At 44.5% G+C, this 18,257-nt stretch overlaps 3 protein-coding genes across 6 annotated transcripts; 2 read left to right on the forward strand and 1 right to left on the reverse strand.

The window, feature by feature from the left end:
• Positions 1–49: 49 nt before the first annotated feature.
• Positions 50–2,861, forward strand: dnajb9a (DnaJ heat shock protein family (Hsp40) member B9a). 3 transcript variants are annotated; one of them, XM_084477090.1, is made up of 4 exons: positions 50–251; positions 371–638; positions 1,197–1,418; positions 1,551–2,861. In XM_084477090.1, exons 3-4 carry the CDS (start codon positions 1,202–1,204, stop codon positions 1,982–1,984), a joined length of 651 nt encoding a protein of 216 aa, XP_084333216.1. In that variant the 5' UTR covers positions 50–251; positions 371–638; positions 1,197–1,201; the 3' UTR covers positions 1,985–2,861. The 3 variants fall into 3 exon arrangements, with proteins under 3 accessions (XP_084333216.1, XP_084333215.1, XP_084333217.1); XM_084477089.1 differs by having other exon boundaries at positions 50–205; XM_084477091.1 differs by having other exon boundaries at positions 50–205; positions 564–638.
• Positions 2,862–3,210: 349 nt separating this feature from the next.
• Positions 3,211–13,162, forward strand: LOC311357387 (dynamin-1-like protein). Of its 2 annotated transcripts, XM_084477322.1 has the most exons (19): positions 3,211–3,401; positions 4,142–4,286; positions 5,240–5,286; positions 5,807–5,878; positions 6,018–6,104; positions 6,194–6,356; positions 6,751–6,871; positions 7,087–7,218; positions 7,422–7,628; positions 8,032–8,152; positions 8,636–8,791; positions 9,261–9,350; positions 9,442–9,534; positions 9,700–9,753; positions 10,020–10,085; positions 10,665–10,826; positions 11,074–11,183; positions 11,617–11,776; positions 12,346–13,162. In XM_084477322.1, exons 1-19 carry the CDS (start codon positions 3,300–3,302, stop codon positions 12,400–12,402), a joined length of 2,145 nt encoding a protein of 714 aa, XP_084333448.1. In that variant the 5' UTR covers positions 3,211–3,299; the 3' UTR covers positions 12,403–13,162. The 2 variants fall into 2 exon arrangements, with proteins under 2 accessions (XP_084333448.1, XP_084333449.1); XM_084477323.1 differs by lacking the exon at positions 10,020–10,085.
• Positions 13,163–13,301: 139 nt separating this feature from the next.
• Positions 13,302–17,875, reverse strand: tnnt2d (troponin T2d, cardiac). Its single transcript, XM_084477324.1, has 11 exons — positions 17,801–17,875; positions 17,030–17,078; positions 16,888–16,920; positions 16,704–16,761; positions 16,369–16,485; positions 16,095–16,172; positions 15,901–15,999; positions 15,197–15,309; positions 14,754–14,844; positions 14,405–14,442; positions 13,302–13,537 (listed from the first exon to the last, which is right to left on the reverse strand). The coding sequence occupies exons 2-11, from the start codon at positions 17,059–17,061 to the stop codon at positions 13,489–13,491; spliced, it is 708 nt and encodes a 235-aa protein (XP_084333450.1). The 5' UTR covers positions 17,062–17,078; positions 17,801–17,875; the 3' UTR covers positions 13,302–13,488.
• Between the last annotated feature and the right edge of the window lie 382 nt (positions 17,876–18,257).

The raw sequence follows: 18,257 nt of genomic DNA on the forward strand, positions 1-18,257 counted from the left end.
TGCAATGCCGCGTTCTGATTGGTCACGGTCGTGCTGGTTAAGTGTCGTGGAGTTCAGTTCAGCGCCGTTGGGTTGAATAGAGTTTGAGTGAAGTGCGAAGCAATGAACAACCCTTGGAAATCTTGAGTTTCTATCAATTCGGTTATTTGGTTGTGTCAGAGTAAGGCAATGCTGATAGCAGGCGTAAATGGAAGTAGGAGAGCCGGTAGGACTGGTATTCATCTCTTGAAATCTAAATTATGAATATAATGGTCTATTCATACGTCTATCAATCTCCCTTTATTCTTTAATCGAAGTCCCGTGTCGATAGTATTGACAGTGACTGCTTCAATGCATGCAAGTTTGTCCTCTTTCTCATGCATCCTCCCAGCCCTCCACTAGAGAGAAGCAGACGTCCGTCTCCACTAGAGGGCAGCAGACCTCCGCCTCCACTAGAGGGCAGCAGACGTCTGGATTAAACGCTCTGCTATGGAGGAGAAGAAGAAAAGAAAACGCGTCCCTCATTCACAATCCTCAATTCTCATCTTTCTTGTCTGATCTGTGATGTTTCTTATTTTACCAAGGTTCTATTAGGCACATATACGCGGATTACCAGGAGGTATTTCAGGAGTATTTACCATCATTCGGTCCCTGAAAAGGTGGGTAATTTCACAAAATGTTATACAATCGTGTATAAATATTATATTTAGTGTAACGTTATAATGTGATGACCACAACCAAGGCCACCTGTACCGTGGAGCGTTATTGAGGAATATCTCAATGACACAAATAATAATAATAATCTGGTGCGTTAAACAATCCATCTGTTGAGGACATTGTTTTGAAGTAATAAACATCTCAGGATCAATTATCATCGGATTTTCTCTAAAATGCCCCAAAGTTGGCTGCATGATGCAACATTGCATTGGATCATTTGGAAAACAAGGATATAATATGAAGTAGATGATGTGTAACTAGACAAGAACCAACAAAGTCTCATGCTGAGGTATAAATCTGCTACTGTATGTATATTTGATACTGTGGTAGCACTGCATTGTTGTGTTATTGCTCATACATCACCTGCCTTCATAGCATTCATACAAACTAAGGACATTGTTCACACTCACAGATGTGTCCTTTAGTTAACGTTATTCCAGCCGATAACAGAGCACAACACTCTGTTCACACTGACACTGACCTCGTTTTGTCCTACACAGAAACCATGGCGAATGCACAGTCGGCTTTAACGTTTGCTGTCTGCGTCTTCATGATAACCGAGTTGATCCTTGCCAAAAAGGATTACTATGATATCCTTGGCGTGCCTAAAGAAGCCACTGAGCGTCAGATAAAGAAGGCTTTCCACAAGCTCGCTATGAGGTATCACCCAGATAAGAACAAGAGTCCGGATGCTGAGATGAAGTTCAGGGAAATTGCTGAAGGTAGGACATTATTTTACTCTACCTCAATCGAAACACTGACACAATGTTTAAGTTATTGTTATGTTATTTAGGTGTTGAAATCGGTTGGATGGTACTTTTTTTTTTAAACACTTTTCTGTTTTTGATGAACAGCCTATGAAACCTTATCAGACGAGAAGAGGAGAAGAGAGTATGACCACGCTGGACACACGGTGTACTTCAACAGAGAGACGCAGGGCAGAAAGAGGCAAAACGTCCACCAGCCGTTCAACTTCAACTTGGACGACATGTTCAAGGACTTGGACATCCACAGCCAGAACAGGCATGCCCGGCATCGGAGGAACTTTGAGGAGCACTTCAGATCCCACCAGGAGCTCCACGTTAAACACAAGAGACACGTCCAGGGGGCTTTCGGAGCGGGTGTCTTCGATGACGTTTTTGAGGATATGGAGAGAATGTTCACCTTCAAAAAGCAAGCAAAGCAAAGTGACAGTGGGTTTCAAAGTGCGTCCAAACAGCATTGTAGAACAGTGACCCAGAGAAGAGGAAATATGGTGACCACTTACACAGACTGTACTGGGTCGTAATACAATGTATCAAACTAAACTTTATCGATGATTAACCTGTCTGAGATTTAGTCGTCTGTCTGTTGACCAAAAACTGTTTCCTTTAGTTGCTGTATAATGTTTAACCTCAGAATGGAGACATGACACATACACTGTATACACAGTTGAAATATGCTCTTACGGATGGTAATTAACTGTCAGTAAATGTTATCTCCATGTATTTTATAATGACTGGTCAAGTGCTTATTACGATACTGAGAAAGAATCTGTAATGCAGTGGTGATAGTATTTTTGCGAGCACTTTTTTGATGGCTGGATGTGAAAGCAATTTACATCTTAAGAAAAAAAGAGGGGCTTTGTATTTCCTCACAAAAAACCTGATATTGGTTGAATACCTCCACTTACTACAGCTACCACTTCTAGTCATTCTTTGTGCAGTGTGTACTGTCTGTCGGGCATTGTTTTCTATTGTGTTCCTCTGCAGAATTGAATGCAGACAACAATAGCAAAAAGTGCTGTTTTGCTTATCATTGTGCGTTGGGGGACAATGTAAACAAAGGTGTGCTACTCTGCATGTTCGCCCGGTTCCTGTTGTTGACTGGTGTCTTTACCACTTATTTTGTGTAATACGATTATATGTTCAATGATTTTAAAAGATGTGGTTTGATTTTACTATTTGGAAGCCAAGCTGACCTGTCGTTTCCATCATGTGGCATTATGGAAACACCACACAGGAAAAGCATGTTTAACTGAAAGTAACACAAACATGTCTATAATCATAATGTCTTGAATAATGTATTGTATAATACACATAGCACTTTCATTTCTGTATATAAAATATTCGAATCTTGAATGTATGTTTTACACTTGAAATGTTTTGAAAAGTAAAAGTTAATCAATTCAGATTTCAAGTCATTGTTGTAATTTTTCGCGGTGGGTCATAATAACAGACACATATAATCCCATCATTTAGTCAAAAACAAGGTCATGAGCGATGAAAATGTACGTGCCAAGACTTTGCATTAATGCAAATTACCCTTACCTTACAGATACCGTTGTCTGAGAAAAGAGCGCCTCCCTCCTTGGGCATGTGCGACGATAGCGTCCACTCTAGGAAATGTAGTTCACTACTGGAAGGCTCCTCGCGTCAGAACAGTGGAGAACACTTCTCTTGAACTCAATATCCCATGATGCAACACCGAAGCGTTCAATTCGTTGTGGGTCGCAGAGGCTAGATGTGCCAGGGAAACTAGCTGAGGGGCATTGAATGACTTTGTGTCAAACAAGGTAGTAGTACGTTATTTTAGGGGAAAAGGTGAAGAACAGGACTGTAACTATGGAGGCCCTGATACCTGTCATTAATAAACTACAGGACGTATTTAACACGGTCGGCGCGGATATCATACATTTGCCGCAGATAGTGGTCGTTGGAACGCAGGTATGAAGAACGAGTTAGCTGGTGAAGCTAACAGGCTAGCTTCACTTCATCTGCAGGAAACTTGTGTCCGTCTCTCACATGTGTTTACATATATTAGGTCTGGCTACGTAATGCAGTCTGCTCACCTCGTTAGGACCTCTATATACGTGTGTAGGCAGATACGTTTGTCAAGCATTAACCACGATGTGCGTCACTTATTTCACACATTCACTTTCTCATTCACTCACATCTGTCAAACGAGCTGTCACACTAGTTTGCTGCAATGATATGTGTCCATGCAATGATATTCGATTCTCCAAAATAGGATCTGTTCAGGTCAACACATACTTACACGGAGAATATTACCGGGTTGTCATGTTTTCAGCACCACATCCAAATCAAGTGTGAACTGATTTTTGTCACTTGGTAACTTTTTCCACACAGTGCAGTCTGATTGGATTAGGAAAGGCACTTTCTGTGAAATTGTAACCCTCACCAGCACGCTAGCTAATTGGATGCCACTGCCTAAGTCCTTTGGCATGGACCGTTGCAGAATGGGTCAAACACACTTCGAGTTAGATCTGGCCAGCTCTCCCAAGACTTAAAATCCAAGGGCATTGAGTCACAACGTATTCTCAGTATCCTTTTTAGAGTCTAACACCAGAGTCAAGTGGTGTGGAAGTTCACAGTTCACACATCAAGTAAAGCTATCATTGTGTATCTCACTTCCCTAAGCTGTGTTGCTGTTGTTGTGTCTACAGAGCAGTGGGAAGAGTTCTGTGTTAGAAAGTCTGGTTGGCAGAGATCTCCTTCCTCGTGGGACCGGTATAGTCACACGCCGACCCCTCATCCTCCAGCTGGTGCACATCGACACAGAAGACCGCAGGAAAACATTTGAGGAAAATGGTAATGACAAACTTGATTCTTAATTGCCACCTGATTATGTCTGACGTGGTTGTTTTTGTGTTGACTTGGTTGTTATTGTGGTTATTGTGGTTACTTGGTTCCCTTCCAACGTTTTTGCAAACTATTTGAAGGATTATTTTTCTTGGCATTGACTGCTCGGCATGTGACTTTTAGTTGCTAGAGGCAACGTGCTTTGTTTATGACTCAACACAAGGTGTATTTGAAAACACTTACAGTATTGGACTATTTTGAGTTCATGACAAAGTGAAAGTATGAACTTGTGCTCAATGCCAGCTCAGTCTGATTATGTTAAGTCAGCGTTTTGTATGTGTAAACTGCAGTGTCCTTTGACTGTAGTGACCAGGTATCCAACATTGGACCAGAGCAAGTTCTGTGGATGAAAGTGGGGTCACTCTAGTCCCCAACTGTGTAAAAAGCACATTTAGCACTGCAATGCTGCAGCATTACATGCAGTAGCTGCAGTTTACTCTGGGATAACCCCTGTATACCTCTCCTGTCATTTCTTCTTAACTACAGAATCCAAATCCAGGAAAAATGGACGCCTTAACCAAGGTCTCCCCCTCGGCCATTTGTATTATTTTCGTCTGTGCTTAGCAGCTCCCCCATCTCTGTTCTGGCCGTTCTGCACCACCCACCCTGCCTCTTATTAAACTGGATTCTTCTTATCATTTCATTTATAGCTTTATTTCAGAAACATCAGTGTATGCTTTTAGGCGTGTGCTTCCCATAATATCCCACGCTGTAGTTCCTCTGTTTTTGCCCCCTACTGCTGTTGTTTTGGAACTGTTTTATCAATGTTTCCATGCCCTGGCTTCACTCTTTGTTTTAGCCGAAGAGCCATCCCATCCCAGCTGAGCGAGCAAAAAAACAGACAAAAGCTTTCTCAAGGTGACAGCTGTCAACTCTGCTTTTTGTGTGTGTTCTTTCTCTAGGCATTGATGGAGATGAATGGGGCAAATTCCTTCACACCAAGAATAAGGTATGCTCAGACCCTTATCCTATTGGCTGGATTGTGAGATATGAAGGTTGAGTCAGATACAATTGTATAATAGGTTATGTTTGCTATAGAATGGTTACCTGAGATCATTTTATGGATTTTTTTTTTTTAAGCAGCTCCAAACATTATTTTTGTAGTGTATTTATATTGGAAAAAATACTGAAGAAACAACAGAGTCCACATGACCACCTTGTGATTCTAGAGGCATGGTTAGAGCCTCACAACAATGGATTAGTATGTTAGGCAGGCATCTCAGTGAATTACTATCCTGTTTTGTGTTACAATGTTAAAACCACATTCACTACTTTGGTTAATGATTCTTTAGTTAATAATGGTAATAATAGGTAATCTAAGTAAAGTAGTACTAGAGTTAAATTAAATTTTGCGATGGATGGACCTGTTCATCGTGTTCCGGGGGGTCATTCTCACCCTCATACACATGGGTTTGTAGCAACAGTCAAATGTTCAATGTTTTCTTCTGACCTATTTTACTTTGTTTCAGATATATACAGATTTTGAGGAAATCAGACAAGAAATCGAGGCGGAAACTGAAAGGTTATCTGGCACAAACAAGGTAATTAGAAATGCTAAAATAAATGTTGTTTATTAAGTTAATATTTCCAGTTGATAAATTAACACATTTTTGAGATGGGATCCGGTTATCTCAGACGGTACATTTTGAAAATAACCCAAGAACCTGTTTCTCCCCGCAGGGAGTCAGCGACGAGCCCATCCACCTTAAAGTCTTCTCTCCTCATGTCGTGAACCTGACATTGGTGGACCTCCCCGGATTAACAAAGGTGCCAACAAAACCAATCCATCGTCCCAAAGCAGATCAGCATAATGTGTCCTGGCTGTGGTGTTTCCTAAACGCACGGTGCTCCCTCAGGTTCCCGTGGGCGACCAGCCCAACGACATCGAGCTCCAGATCCGGGACCTGATCCTGAAGTACATCTCCAACCCCAACTCCATCATCCTGGCTGTGACGGCCGCCAACACAGATATGGCCACCTCCGAGGCCCTCAAGGTGGCTCGTGACGTCGACCCTGAAGGTGACTATATATTCAATACACATCCCCCTCTCCGTCTCTCTCTCCTCAGACCGCTTCCCCGTTCACGTCCTCACAAGGGCTGAACGATTTGGGGAAATAATCGAATTGCGATTGTTTCGAACAATATTGCGATTTAGTATGCAATTTTTCTTTTTAAAGTTCCTTATGTTCTGTATTATTCACTAAACAAGCAAAAAATCGTTCTATAGTATGACAAACACAACATTGAAAGCAAATATATACTGTATATATATAGCAAATATATTATTATTTTTTTTCAATCGCAGCATTCACATTCTATTACATTGCGATTGAAATCCGATTAATCGTTCAGCCCTAGTCCTCACTCGGGTCCGCTTTATAAGCCCTGACCGGTTTCTGTTGGTGCTTCCAGGCAGGAGGACGCTGGCGGTGGTGACCAAGCTGGACCTGATGGACGCCGGCACGGACGCCATGGACGTGCTGATGGGCAGGGTCATCCCGGTCAGGCTGGGTCTCATCGGCGTGGTCAACAGGTCATTATAGCCATGCAACATGAGTGTATGATTATGTTAGAATGCACAGGCACCAAAAACGATGCAGACGATATTGTGTTTTCTTTATCGGTGTTTGTTATCGCCCGGGCCTACCTCCAAAAGACCATAATGTAAATCTGGTTTTAGTGTAGAGCAAGGCAGTGGTGTGACGCGTATTAACTTCATGAGAACGCTCTGGGTTTACGTTCTCCTAGGAGCCAGCTGGACATCAACAATAAGAAGCTTGTGGCGGATGCCATCCGTGACGAGTACGCCTTCCTCCAGAAGAAATACCCCTCCCTGGCCAACCGGAACGGAACCAAGTACCTGGCTAAAACATTAAACCGGTGAGGGGTGTTCCACTAGCAACATACTCTCAACACGTTCCACACAATACATGAATATCTTCCTTACTTTGAATAAATAAATAAATCGAATAAATCTTAAGGTTCCACCACATCCTTTCTTCAGACGCCCTCTCAAAGTCATCGTGGCTGTATATACCAGAGTGTATCTTTAGACGTAAACACATTTTGTCCACTGCTCGCAGACTCCTCATGCACCACATCAGGGACTGTCTGCCCGAGCTGAAGACCAGGATCAACGTGCTGGCGGCCCAGTACCAGTCTATGCTGAGCGGCTACGGAGAGCCCGTGGACGACAAGAGCTCCACGCTGCTGCAGCTCATCACCAAGTTCGCCGCAGAGTACTGCCACACCATAGAGGGCACGGCCAAGTACATCGAGACCACCGAACTGTGAGTGGCCTCACTCCTTCCAGTGCCTCGGCTTACACCACTAGGGGGTGCTGGCGCCCCGTGTCGGTGTAGCAGGTGTTTCTAACGCTGGTCCAATATTAACACCTGCCACCATCTGCCATTGATGGCTATATTTAACCCTAAAGCCTTGGCTGGTAAATGTTTCCATTCTGTAAAAAGACAACCAGAGCCGGCGATCTAAAGTCGGTCACACACTGACTGGACATACAACGTTCGATGAAGTCTAAATCAAGATAAAGCACTCACACCGGGGATATAACTTCAGGCCCTGCTCAAAACCCATTGTCATCCGTTTAACTCCTGACCTCAAATCAAATCTTCCTATCAAACCAAATCTTTATCCAGTGTGTATTTTTTTTTATTTTTTTTATTTTCCTTGTAGGTGCGGTGGAGCTAGAATCTGTTACATCTTCCACGAGACATTCGGACGCACGCTGGAGTCGGTGGACCCTCTGGGGGGTCTGACCACCATCGACGTGCTCACGGCTATCAGAAATGCAACGGTTTGTTCAGAGTCCACTTTCATTTGTAATCTCTGTGGCTGCTACCCTGGTCAACAACACCATTGTTGTGGAGACTGAGTGTATGTTCAATGAAACCATGGCCATAGGGAGACACTGCCATTAACTATAACCGAGCATCTTCTACACCGCAAGCATTTATAGGACACAGACAGAGAACACAACATGATTGGAGGAACAGTAGTCTCACAAATCAGACTTCATATTTCATTTTTATTTAAGCCAATCATGTCATCAGAGGTGGATTCTGGAAGCACATAATTGGCTTTTGGCACTGACTGCAAACTCGCAGTAGTAAGCTGTAAAAAAAGGGTATGTAGGTTTCAAATCAACAACATGGTCACTGTAAAAAAGAATACCAGAGACTCTGAGGTGTCATGTCGTGTGTGTGAGTCCCTGCACAACCTGTGTTATTCGTGCCTGGGGTGTCATTGTGTGTGTGTGTGTGTGTGTGTCTCCCTGCAGGGCCCGCGGCCGGCCTTATTCGTGCCTGAGGTGTCCTTCGAGCTGCTGGTGAAGCGGCAGGTGAAGCGTCTGGAGGAGCCCAGCCTGCGCTGCGTGGAGCTGGTGCACGAGGAGATGCAGCGCATCATCCAGCACTGCAGTAACTACAGCACGCAGGTAGGGGGCAGCACAGCATAAACCCCATCATAAACAGTCCTCTACTGCAGTATATCCCAACCAGGGGTACTTGTAAAGATTTTGATGTTGTTTAGCTTTGTTATGCTGACCAAACAAAAACAACGTTGAATATTAATATTGCTGCTGATCAATGAAGTTAAAGGTGACATATTATACCACCAGGTGTGAGTGTGATCAGCCGTTACGAGCCGTTTTGAAAATCGGCCTCTTCTGACATCACAAGTGGGCGTGTCCACCCTAGATGTATGACGGCTAGATGAGCAACGTTTGCTACAGTCCACCGGGAAGGCCGGTGGACTGATCTATCCAGCACACATCTAGGTGCACACGTGATGTCAGAGGAGGCCGATTTTTCTTTTATCACACCTGGTGGTATAAATGTTAAAGACCATAAATAGAAGTGACCCATGCCGGCGTCTCACGTCTCGCCCTCCCTGAACGTGACCAGGAGCTGCTGCGGTTCCCCAAGCTCCACGACGCCATCGTGGAGGTGGTCACGTCCCTGCTGAGGAAACGCCTGCCGGTCACCAACGAGATGGTGAGTCCGCCGTGAAGGCTCGTGGAGAGAGGTCCGTCCAGAGTGTTGCTTCAGCTAAACGGAGGATACGGTGTTCCCTCTCCCCATACAGGTTCACAACCTGGTGGCCATTGAACTGGCCTATATCAACACCAAGCACCCAGACTTTGCTGACGCCTGTGGCCTGATGAACAACAACATAGAGGTAGGCCTGAGGTCGTACCCGGTGCGGTGGTGTGTGGTGTCGTTACAACTCCAATTTGTTGTCATTTGTTGATTTGGAGACACGTGCTGGGATTAAATGGAATGAAGCAACGTTAATTTACAGTTTTGAATCATAATAATCGTTTCCCTGGTCTTATTTTTAAAGGAACAGCGACGCAACAGGATGCGAGAATTGCCCTCCGCCGTGCCCCGGGATAAGGTACAGTCCAACAGGCGTTAGACCCCCCCCTATAGGCCCTCCAATATGGTATCTCCCACTATTCCTACATGTATAGTCTGGGTTTGTAGCAGGTTCAGATGAAGATGACCTCACAAACCCTTGTGAGTGCGGGGTCTCTTTCACAAAAGCTTCTTCTCTTCCTCCACGTTGAAGCACAGTGCTGCGGCTTTTTCCTCTGTCCATAAGGCCCACCCGTCTTCTATCCCTTCCTTTCTCTCTTCCCTTTTCTCTCTCTGTCTCTCTAGTCCCTTAAGGGCCCCGGGGGGCAGCCTCTGACCCCCACTGAGCTCTCTGAGGGGGAGGTCCCCAAGGTGTGTTGACCACCCCCGTCCCCTATATGCCTGCTGGTGGCATGGCACTGCCCGCATTCTCTGTCTGTCCGTCTGTCCGTCTGTCCGTCTGTGTGTGTGTGTGTGTGTTGGAAGCACCTCCTAACGCAGTGTGTGGTCGCTTGTCCCTCCTATACCAGGACAAAAGCAACGCCCAGCATGGTGTTCCTTGCGTCCATCAGAATGGCTCCGTGAGCGTTTGTGTTCTGCAATAACACCGATTAGCCTTGGTGATGTGCGTTGTTCACATACCAGGTCAGGGCTTTATGGTCCAGCCTTCCTGTCTGATGCAAGGACAACCAAATAAACCATCCGTCCATGTTGACCGTGTGATTTTATTAACCTTTGGGATTCCTACTTCTTACAGAACTCATCCTGGTTCTGTATGGAATGGTGGAACCAGCCCAGTACGCATGGTTCTTCACATGGTTCATGTGATTTGCAGTAATCTATGCATGCATAATGCAAAAAATAGATAACTCTCTCTGGCTCTCTCTGTCTGTCTATTGTCTCACTCTCGAGTGTCTCACTCTGTCCATGTCTCTCGCCCCCTCTCTCCAGGGGACGGCCAGCGGGCCCCAGGCCGGCTCCGGGGCTGAGCAGGTGGACGGGGGCACGGGGGGCTGGAGGGGCATGCTGAAGAAGGAGGACGGTGTGTCCGCGGACAAGAACGCCTTCCCCTCCAGCCCCATGAGGGGCAACGCGGTCAACCTCCTGGACGTGGTGAGTCCTCCATCCATCCTTTATTGCGCCGTCCCATCCTCAAACTGGTTTAAGAGAAAAGACTTGAATTATAAATGTTAGATGGTTTTTTTTGTAATTTTTTCTTGGGTTTGTTATCGGGATGATTATTTACAATGGTTTTGCAGTCTTTCTGGAGGAGGAGTCATTGCGTGAGTGCGTGGGGCTCTTTCCTTTGTGTTTCCGTCGCGTCGAGCTGCTCTCTAACCAGCTTTGCTCTGCCTCTCAGCCCGTGCCCGTCGCCAGGAAGCTGTCCGCCCGGGAGCAGCGGGACTGTGAGGTCATCGAGAGGCTCATCAAGTCCTACTTCCTCATCGTCCGGAAAAACATCCAAGACAGGTGCGCACAAAACGCTGTTTACATGTCCATGTTCTGACCTCCGTAAGGACCGAGCAGGCCTTATTCATTTCCTGCTCTCCTAATCTCATCTTGTCTGTCTGTCGTTGCTATGGCTGTCTGTCTGTCGTGGCGGTTGCTGTCTGTGTCTGTGTCTGTATCTGTGTATCTGTCTGTGTATCTCTATCTGTCTGTCGTTTTTTGGTGATGGGGCTGGGATAGCATAGATAGTGATTCCCAGCTTAAGGTCCTTGGTTCCAACCCCAATGCCCGCACTCCACTGTACAGACCCTTGAGCAAGACGCCTAACCCCTTACCTGCTCATTAGCAACATGTATCTAAAAACGGGATCAAAGCGTCCCAACCAGAACAGCCAATAATAAACGCCCCCCTCTCCTGACACCCCCCCCCCCCCCCCCCCCCCCCCCCTCCCCAGTGTCCCCAAGGCGGTGATGCACTTCCTGGTGAACCACGTGAAGGACTGCCTGCAGAGCGAGCTGGTGGGGCAGCTGTACAAGTCGGGCCTGCTGGACGACCTGCTCACCGAGTCCGAGGACATGGCCCAGCGCCGCTCCGAGGCCGCCGACATGCTCAAGGTACCGGGGGTCCGGGGGGGGGGGGGGCGGGGCTTCACGCCCCACCATGGGATCAGTCCATACGCTCATCCTCATCATTCGTAATTTGTGGTCATTGTTTTTTTTTTATAACTTTCGGAAGATCATAAAATATATCTGTTTATGAATTAGAAAAATAAGAAGGATTTGACTTGGTATGTATTTTTAAGATGTATTCTTAGATTAATGCAATAATATTAAACCAATGTATATATTAACCCCCTCATAGAATACATACAGTTGTGAGTGTACATGTGAGACTGTCAGCAGTTTTATTAATGAAAAGCCACGGGGATAAGTCCTTTTTAGAAAAAGATATATACTACTTTCCAGGCTTTTTTCTTGTACCTTAATTGAGCGACAATAAAGAGAAAGAGGAGGGTGGGTGGGAGAAGGGAGGGAATGACATGGCATAGGGACCCCAGGTGGGAATCGAAACCTGGGCCACTGGGCGTCATGCCCACGTCGTCCGCTTGCTGGCGGGCTGAGCCGTCTAGCCGGGTCCCTCCCTGTTCCTCTTGGTGTTGACGCTGCTCTCTGTCCATTCCCAGGCGCTGCAAAAGGCCAGTCAGGTGATCGCAGAGATCAGAGAAACCCACATGTGGTGAGGGTTCCCCTCACAGCCCCCCCATCCATCCTACCTCCACACCCACCCCCCCCCCCCCCCCACCAGCCCTGAACCCAAACACCACCCTGCCATCCCCCAACACAGGACAACTTGAACAAAAAGGCAATGGTGTCAGTATGCGTGGTACTATCTGGTTGTGTATGGAATATGGACTCTGAAATATAATCCAGAGGGCAGCGTATCTGTCTCTCTCGTGGCCACCGCTATATATGGCAAATGCTTTTTTTTTTTCTTTTTGTGGAACTATTGTTTGTAATGGACGGCAGAGGCTGTACGGGGAGATTCTGCCGATGCTGAGTTTGGTGAAAGGCTCCTGAGGATATTGCAACGTGGAGATGCCGAGTTGTGTACATGCCGAGTTGTGTAAATGCTGAGATGTGTACATGCTGTTTCGTCCTCATCCTCGGCCCCATTTCTCTTTTAAGTTATGAGGTATTATTATTACGTGCTCGCAAAAAAAATAGGTTTACTGCTGCTGCTCTATCCAAAGAAATGCACTTCTTTTAAATGTCTTTTGGAACTCTGAAAATTAAATAAAGGTATTTTGTGGGTTTTATTTTTCTATAAATGGCAGAAAGGGTTTTTTGTTTTTGGCCTCACCATAACACGTATCAAGGCTTCGCTGGCTTTCTGTATCATGGTGTATAGAGTACACATCCTTGTGTGAAAAAAAAAAAAAAAAAACTGTCAGCAACGGATTTATTCGATTGCCAGGCACTAAACGCCTCATTCACCGCTCCACCACCCGTACTCTGAACGTGCATATGTATTTGGTCTTTGTTAATTTTTTTACGGACATATTCCCCCGTGTAAAGCTCACCCTGTCGACGTGCCACAAGAAAAAAAGCATCACACACACACACACTGAGACTCCTGATATGAATGTATGATGACCTGTTTATTGACGTGATACACACAGAGGTTTTGAAATGTAGCCCAACACAAAAAGGAAGGAAGGAAGAGGAACGACCACCCATAATCACCCGGGGCCCTCGGGCCCCTGAGCACAGAGTCAAGCTCCGCCCCTGACTCAAGCTCCGCCCCCGACTCCCTCCGGACAGCCCCTTCACCTCAGCCGGGCCGCCCCCGCTTTGCCCTTGCCGCGACCTTTGGCGCTAGAGGAGAGAGGCGATCAAGAACAGGTCATTTGTGAGCCAAACCTCAGCAGCAGGAGTGTGGTTAGACACCCATGTTGGTTTTTTAAAGCAGCACATTTGTTCATGTTTTATGTTAAAATGTCTCAATGGTTTATTTTGGCTGTCAGTATTTTTTCTTTCGCTGTTGCTTGTGTTTCGCAAATGGACAAATTCATGCTCATCTGTTCCCTTCTATAGCGTTTGGAGGGAGTGTCAGGTTATTTTGGCTGTTGACTTTTGCCACCGCTTTCTAAATGTAACACAGGATTAGACATCTAATGCTTCTAAACAAGACTAGTCCACCTGGATCATGTGTATAATGGTTTAACAATTTGTCACAACAGAGTAATATTAGTAAGCTGAAATTTAAGACGGTGACATATGTACATGCACTGTCTGTTATTGCAATACTTTTGCCATCTAAAGCTGATTTGATGCAACGTACAATGCAAATACAAAAAATACATTTATGATGCGGAGAGTTTGGCAAAGATGTGTCTTTGACGAATGTTTTTCATTTGGAAGGGTTGAAAGTGATGAGTAAGTTTGATGGAGTGTGATCTGGTTTAGCATTAAAATGTTAAATAAACATGTGTTAAATAAATAAGATGGACACTGGATCTGATTTGAGGATTATTTGTGTATTTAATTGTAGAAGGATGGATGAAATTAAATATATAATATTTATATTATATATTGCGCTGCTCTATAGAGGACATGAGAATCAATGATTCTTCAATGTCAAAGCTATGACTTAATTAACTAGTTTTTAATTAAAGTCTTCATTAGAGGGGTTGTTAGCCTAACGTTCAGTGTGTAAAACATGATGAAAGTCCATCTGCTTACCTCTGGTGATCCGAGACGCGAGCAAGAAGCTGGTTAATCTGTTGACACATTAATGGAAATTAACGTTTGAATCACAGTTGGTTAGTTAACTGCTAGAACTAGAATACCACCTCACCTTTTACCCCAAACATTATCCAGAGCAGAAGCAAAATACGGAATAAGACCAGAAAGCTGTTTGGTGATACTTTTTAAGAACCTCTGCAAGGAACATTTAGTTCAAAAATATTCAAAATTAAAAATGTAAAAGTTACATTTCTTGCGAGTCCAAGAAGCTTCTTTCTCACCTTTTACCCAACACGTATCTTTTTTTGGATAAATTCTTGCTTGGTTTGTGCTTTAGGGGACTTACGTCATACTTTTGTCTCTTGAACTTCTCAGCGAGGTCATACTTGGTGGCCTCCAGCTCCATCATCCACTGCCACATCTCATTGGCCTTCTCCCTGAACACAACCAATCAAAACCCTTTTATTAGCTGGTTATGGAGTGAATTGAACCGTTACATTGGCTTATCTTAACTATTGAATTCATCAATCCATTAATTCATTCATTTGTTCATAGTCATGTCTAGCTCATTCATCGTCTCGATCAGCATATATGAAATTATATAGACACCAAGGGGTCAGGGGTTTGATTCCCACTGGGGCCACCACTCACTGTTGTAAGACCGTTTTTGCCCACCAAACGGAATATATTACATATTATAGTTGATTCATACTTCCACTATACTAAGGCCTCTTTGGTTCAGTAGTGCCCCCCAGTGGTAGAAGGGGGTAGACGCAGAAGCTGCCGTACTTGAGTTTGTCCTCGCTGAGATGGTCGATGTTGAGAGGTTTCTTCCTATCAGCCAGGATCTTCTTCTTTTTCTCCCTCTCTGTCTGCTTCTTGGCGCCCTTTTTGGTGTCACCCTGTGGGAGTCAAACGTCGAAATTTCCGTAATACTTGTAGGTATTGTAATGTTGACTCAAAAATAGATTTTTTTTTTAACACAAAATGTAAGTCACAAACGTCCATGTTATCTTAGTGGAAGCCAAATAAAGATAGTGTCCTACAGAGGGCGCTATAGTGTATTCATCAATAATACATTTTCATTGACAAATTTTCAGTTTTTCTGTCTCACACTCATACAAAATTAAAATTAAAACCTGAACCCCAGCGTTAAACCACAAAAAATCTAAAAGTTACCCAAATATGTCGTCTCAGCCTCGACACTGTAATATCATACTGCGAGGAGCCTTCCGATAAACGTCCTCATCAGAAGAAAATAAAAAGTAAGTAACTTCTGCTACATCACAGTTATAACTGAGGTGGAGAATCCAAGTAGCAGGAGACCTTTTCAAATCAGGTTCACTGAAGTTTGATTTCTAACTCTTTGAAGCTGGTGTTGTTCCCATCATGTTTACTGGTTTGGTTTCTAACTCTTTGAAGCTGGTGTTGTTCCCATCATGTTTACTGGTTTGGTTTCTAACCCTCTGAAGCTGGTGCTGGTTTTGGTTTACCTTCTGCTGGTGGGTCATGTTGGTCAGAACCTTCTTCTTCTTCAGATCATCATCCTGCTTCTTGCGTTGGTCCTCCATCTCCCTCCTCTCCTTCTCCTCCTATCCGCCCACAGAGGAGGCGCAGGGTTCAAGGTGAGAGCCAGGGCCCCATATCGACATGACGAGTTTACCGAGGATTTAAACGTGGGACTCACTGCCACTCTGATCTGTCTCTCCTTCTCTAGTTCTGAGCGGATTCTCTGCTGCTCGGCTCTCTCAGTGCGACGTTTCTCCTGCTCACACACACACACACACGCAGACATGCACGTACACGCACATACACACATGCATGCACGCGTACACACACACATACACACGCACGCACACGTACGCACACACACACAAACACAGGCATACAGTCTTATTGATGATCACATTGTGGGACTAGACGGAGAGGAGTGGTGATCCTACTGGCTGATGGAGACTCACAATCCTGCAGACGAGTGCGATGAGCTCCTCCTCCTCCTTCTTCCTCTGGACGAAGTGAGCCTCGATCAGAGACTGGAGCTCAGACAGGTCCTTGTCCAGACGCTTTCTATGGATGTCCTGGAGGGAGGATTAGAAAACAAGACATCAGTGCTTGTTGTGTGTGTATCCTGGTGTGTTTGTTGATGCGTGTGTGTGCGTGTACTTGCATGTGGCTGTGGCTTGGGCTGTTTTTTTGTTTGTGTGCGTGTATGCGTGCATGCGTGCTTGAGTTGTGTGTGTGTTTGTGTAGGTATGTGTGCGTGTGTCTGTGTGAGAGTGTGTGTCCGTGTACTTGCATCAAAATCGACTTTCTCTCCATCTGGGATCTTGGGCGCGCTGACGTTTTGCATGAACCTGTGAGAGAATCCGGTGTGACTTGGTGCTCAGTGCAGGGTGTTGATGAAACACAGCTTATTCATTCTTTATTCGGCTTATGATGATCTATCCATCTCTCTTAATGAATACAACGTGGATACCTACTTAGGCTTGGGCTTTGATCCTTCCTCTCCCTCTCTTTAATGAAAAATATGATAATGGAAAACAGATTAGGTCAAAGGAGATCATGATGTGAATACCTGTATGATGTCTGTGTCAAAATGTTTGTGGTAAGTTGGTTACGTACGCAACTTCCTCGACTTCTTCTGTGTCAGACATTTTGTTTGCCGCGAACCCTGGAAAATAGGGCCCCAGTTAAGCTATTTTTAGGGTGTCAATGGTTCTATCAATAGTTTTATTGCAAGGCATGACATTAAAAGCACAATCTTTTAAAACTTATTTATAAACAATGTGCTAATGTTAAATGCTAAAATATAAACTGCAAAAAATGGTAAATTGTAAAATATAAACCACTGCTAATAATTAACTAATTTGGAAATATCTGCATTAACATGATCTTGCTACTGCAAAAGCCTCACTTTTGTTATTGCAACAGCAGAGGAAACCAATTTGATATTTTGCTGTATTGTAAAGTGTGTAATGGTCTTAAAAGCAGATTCATCGACACATTGACAGAGAACGTGATATGAAAAAGCATATGGAGAGGACATGTTTGACAAGCTTCAATGACATCTTATCTTAATCATGTTTTGGGGTGAAATCCTCTTGCAAAGGAAATGCTGGAATCCATGCAGTCAAAGCAATCAATGGTAAATCAGGAAACATGATTCCCTTTATTATGTCAAACAATTGTGCAGTGGTTTAATACAATAGGTCTATTAATAATCCTTGTAGTCCTTGAATAATAGTCCTTGAATTACTTTCCATAACAAAATAATCAATTTAACTACAAGGTCATCTATTATTTTTTAAACATGACTTAAGCAAAAAGTAACTAGATACTTAGTAATACTTAGTTCCTTAGCTAATAGTTGCACTTGCAATGGAGAGTCCTTACCTGCAACTCAGAGAGGGAGCGAAGGGATCTGATATACTGGCCGTTCCTGACGTTTACGATTCAAACAGATTGAACATGAAGGCATCAAGGATATGTAGCCACGCCCATTCTAGTCATGTGACCTCAATCAACCTATGGCAGGGCACCTTGCAGGAGAAGTCATCTATTGTTAGCAGGCCAAGCCGTATTCTTTCAGAGCGACAGCACATGCATGCTCATAGACACTAAACTGTAAATAGGGCACTAAAAACACGCACCATTACCCACACACACACACACACACACACACACACACACACACTCACCCAGGCATGCATGCACACACCCACACACAAGGTAGGTGCATGTGTGTCCATGTGGGACGTCCCATTCCAAGTCACTTCTTTCATCACACATCAACACTTCATCAGTCCTACATTTGTTATGTAGGACAGACTTTTGACAATCACTAAAAATA

This window comes from Micromesistius poutassou (genome assembly GCF_964030765.1).
Source record: "Micromesistius poutassou genome assembly, chromosome: 13".
Classification (NCBI taxonomy): domain Eukaryota; kingdom Metazoa; phylum Chordata; class Actinopteri; order Gadiformes; family Gadidae; genus Micromesistius; species Micromesistius poutassou.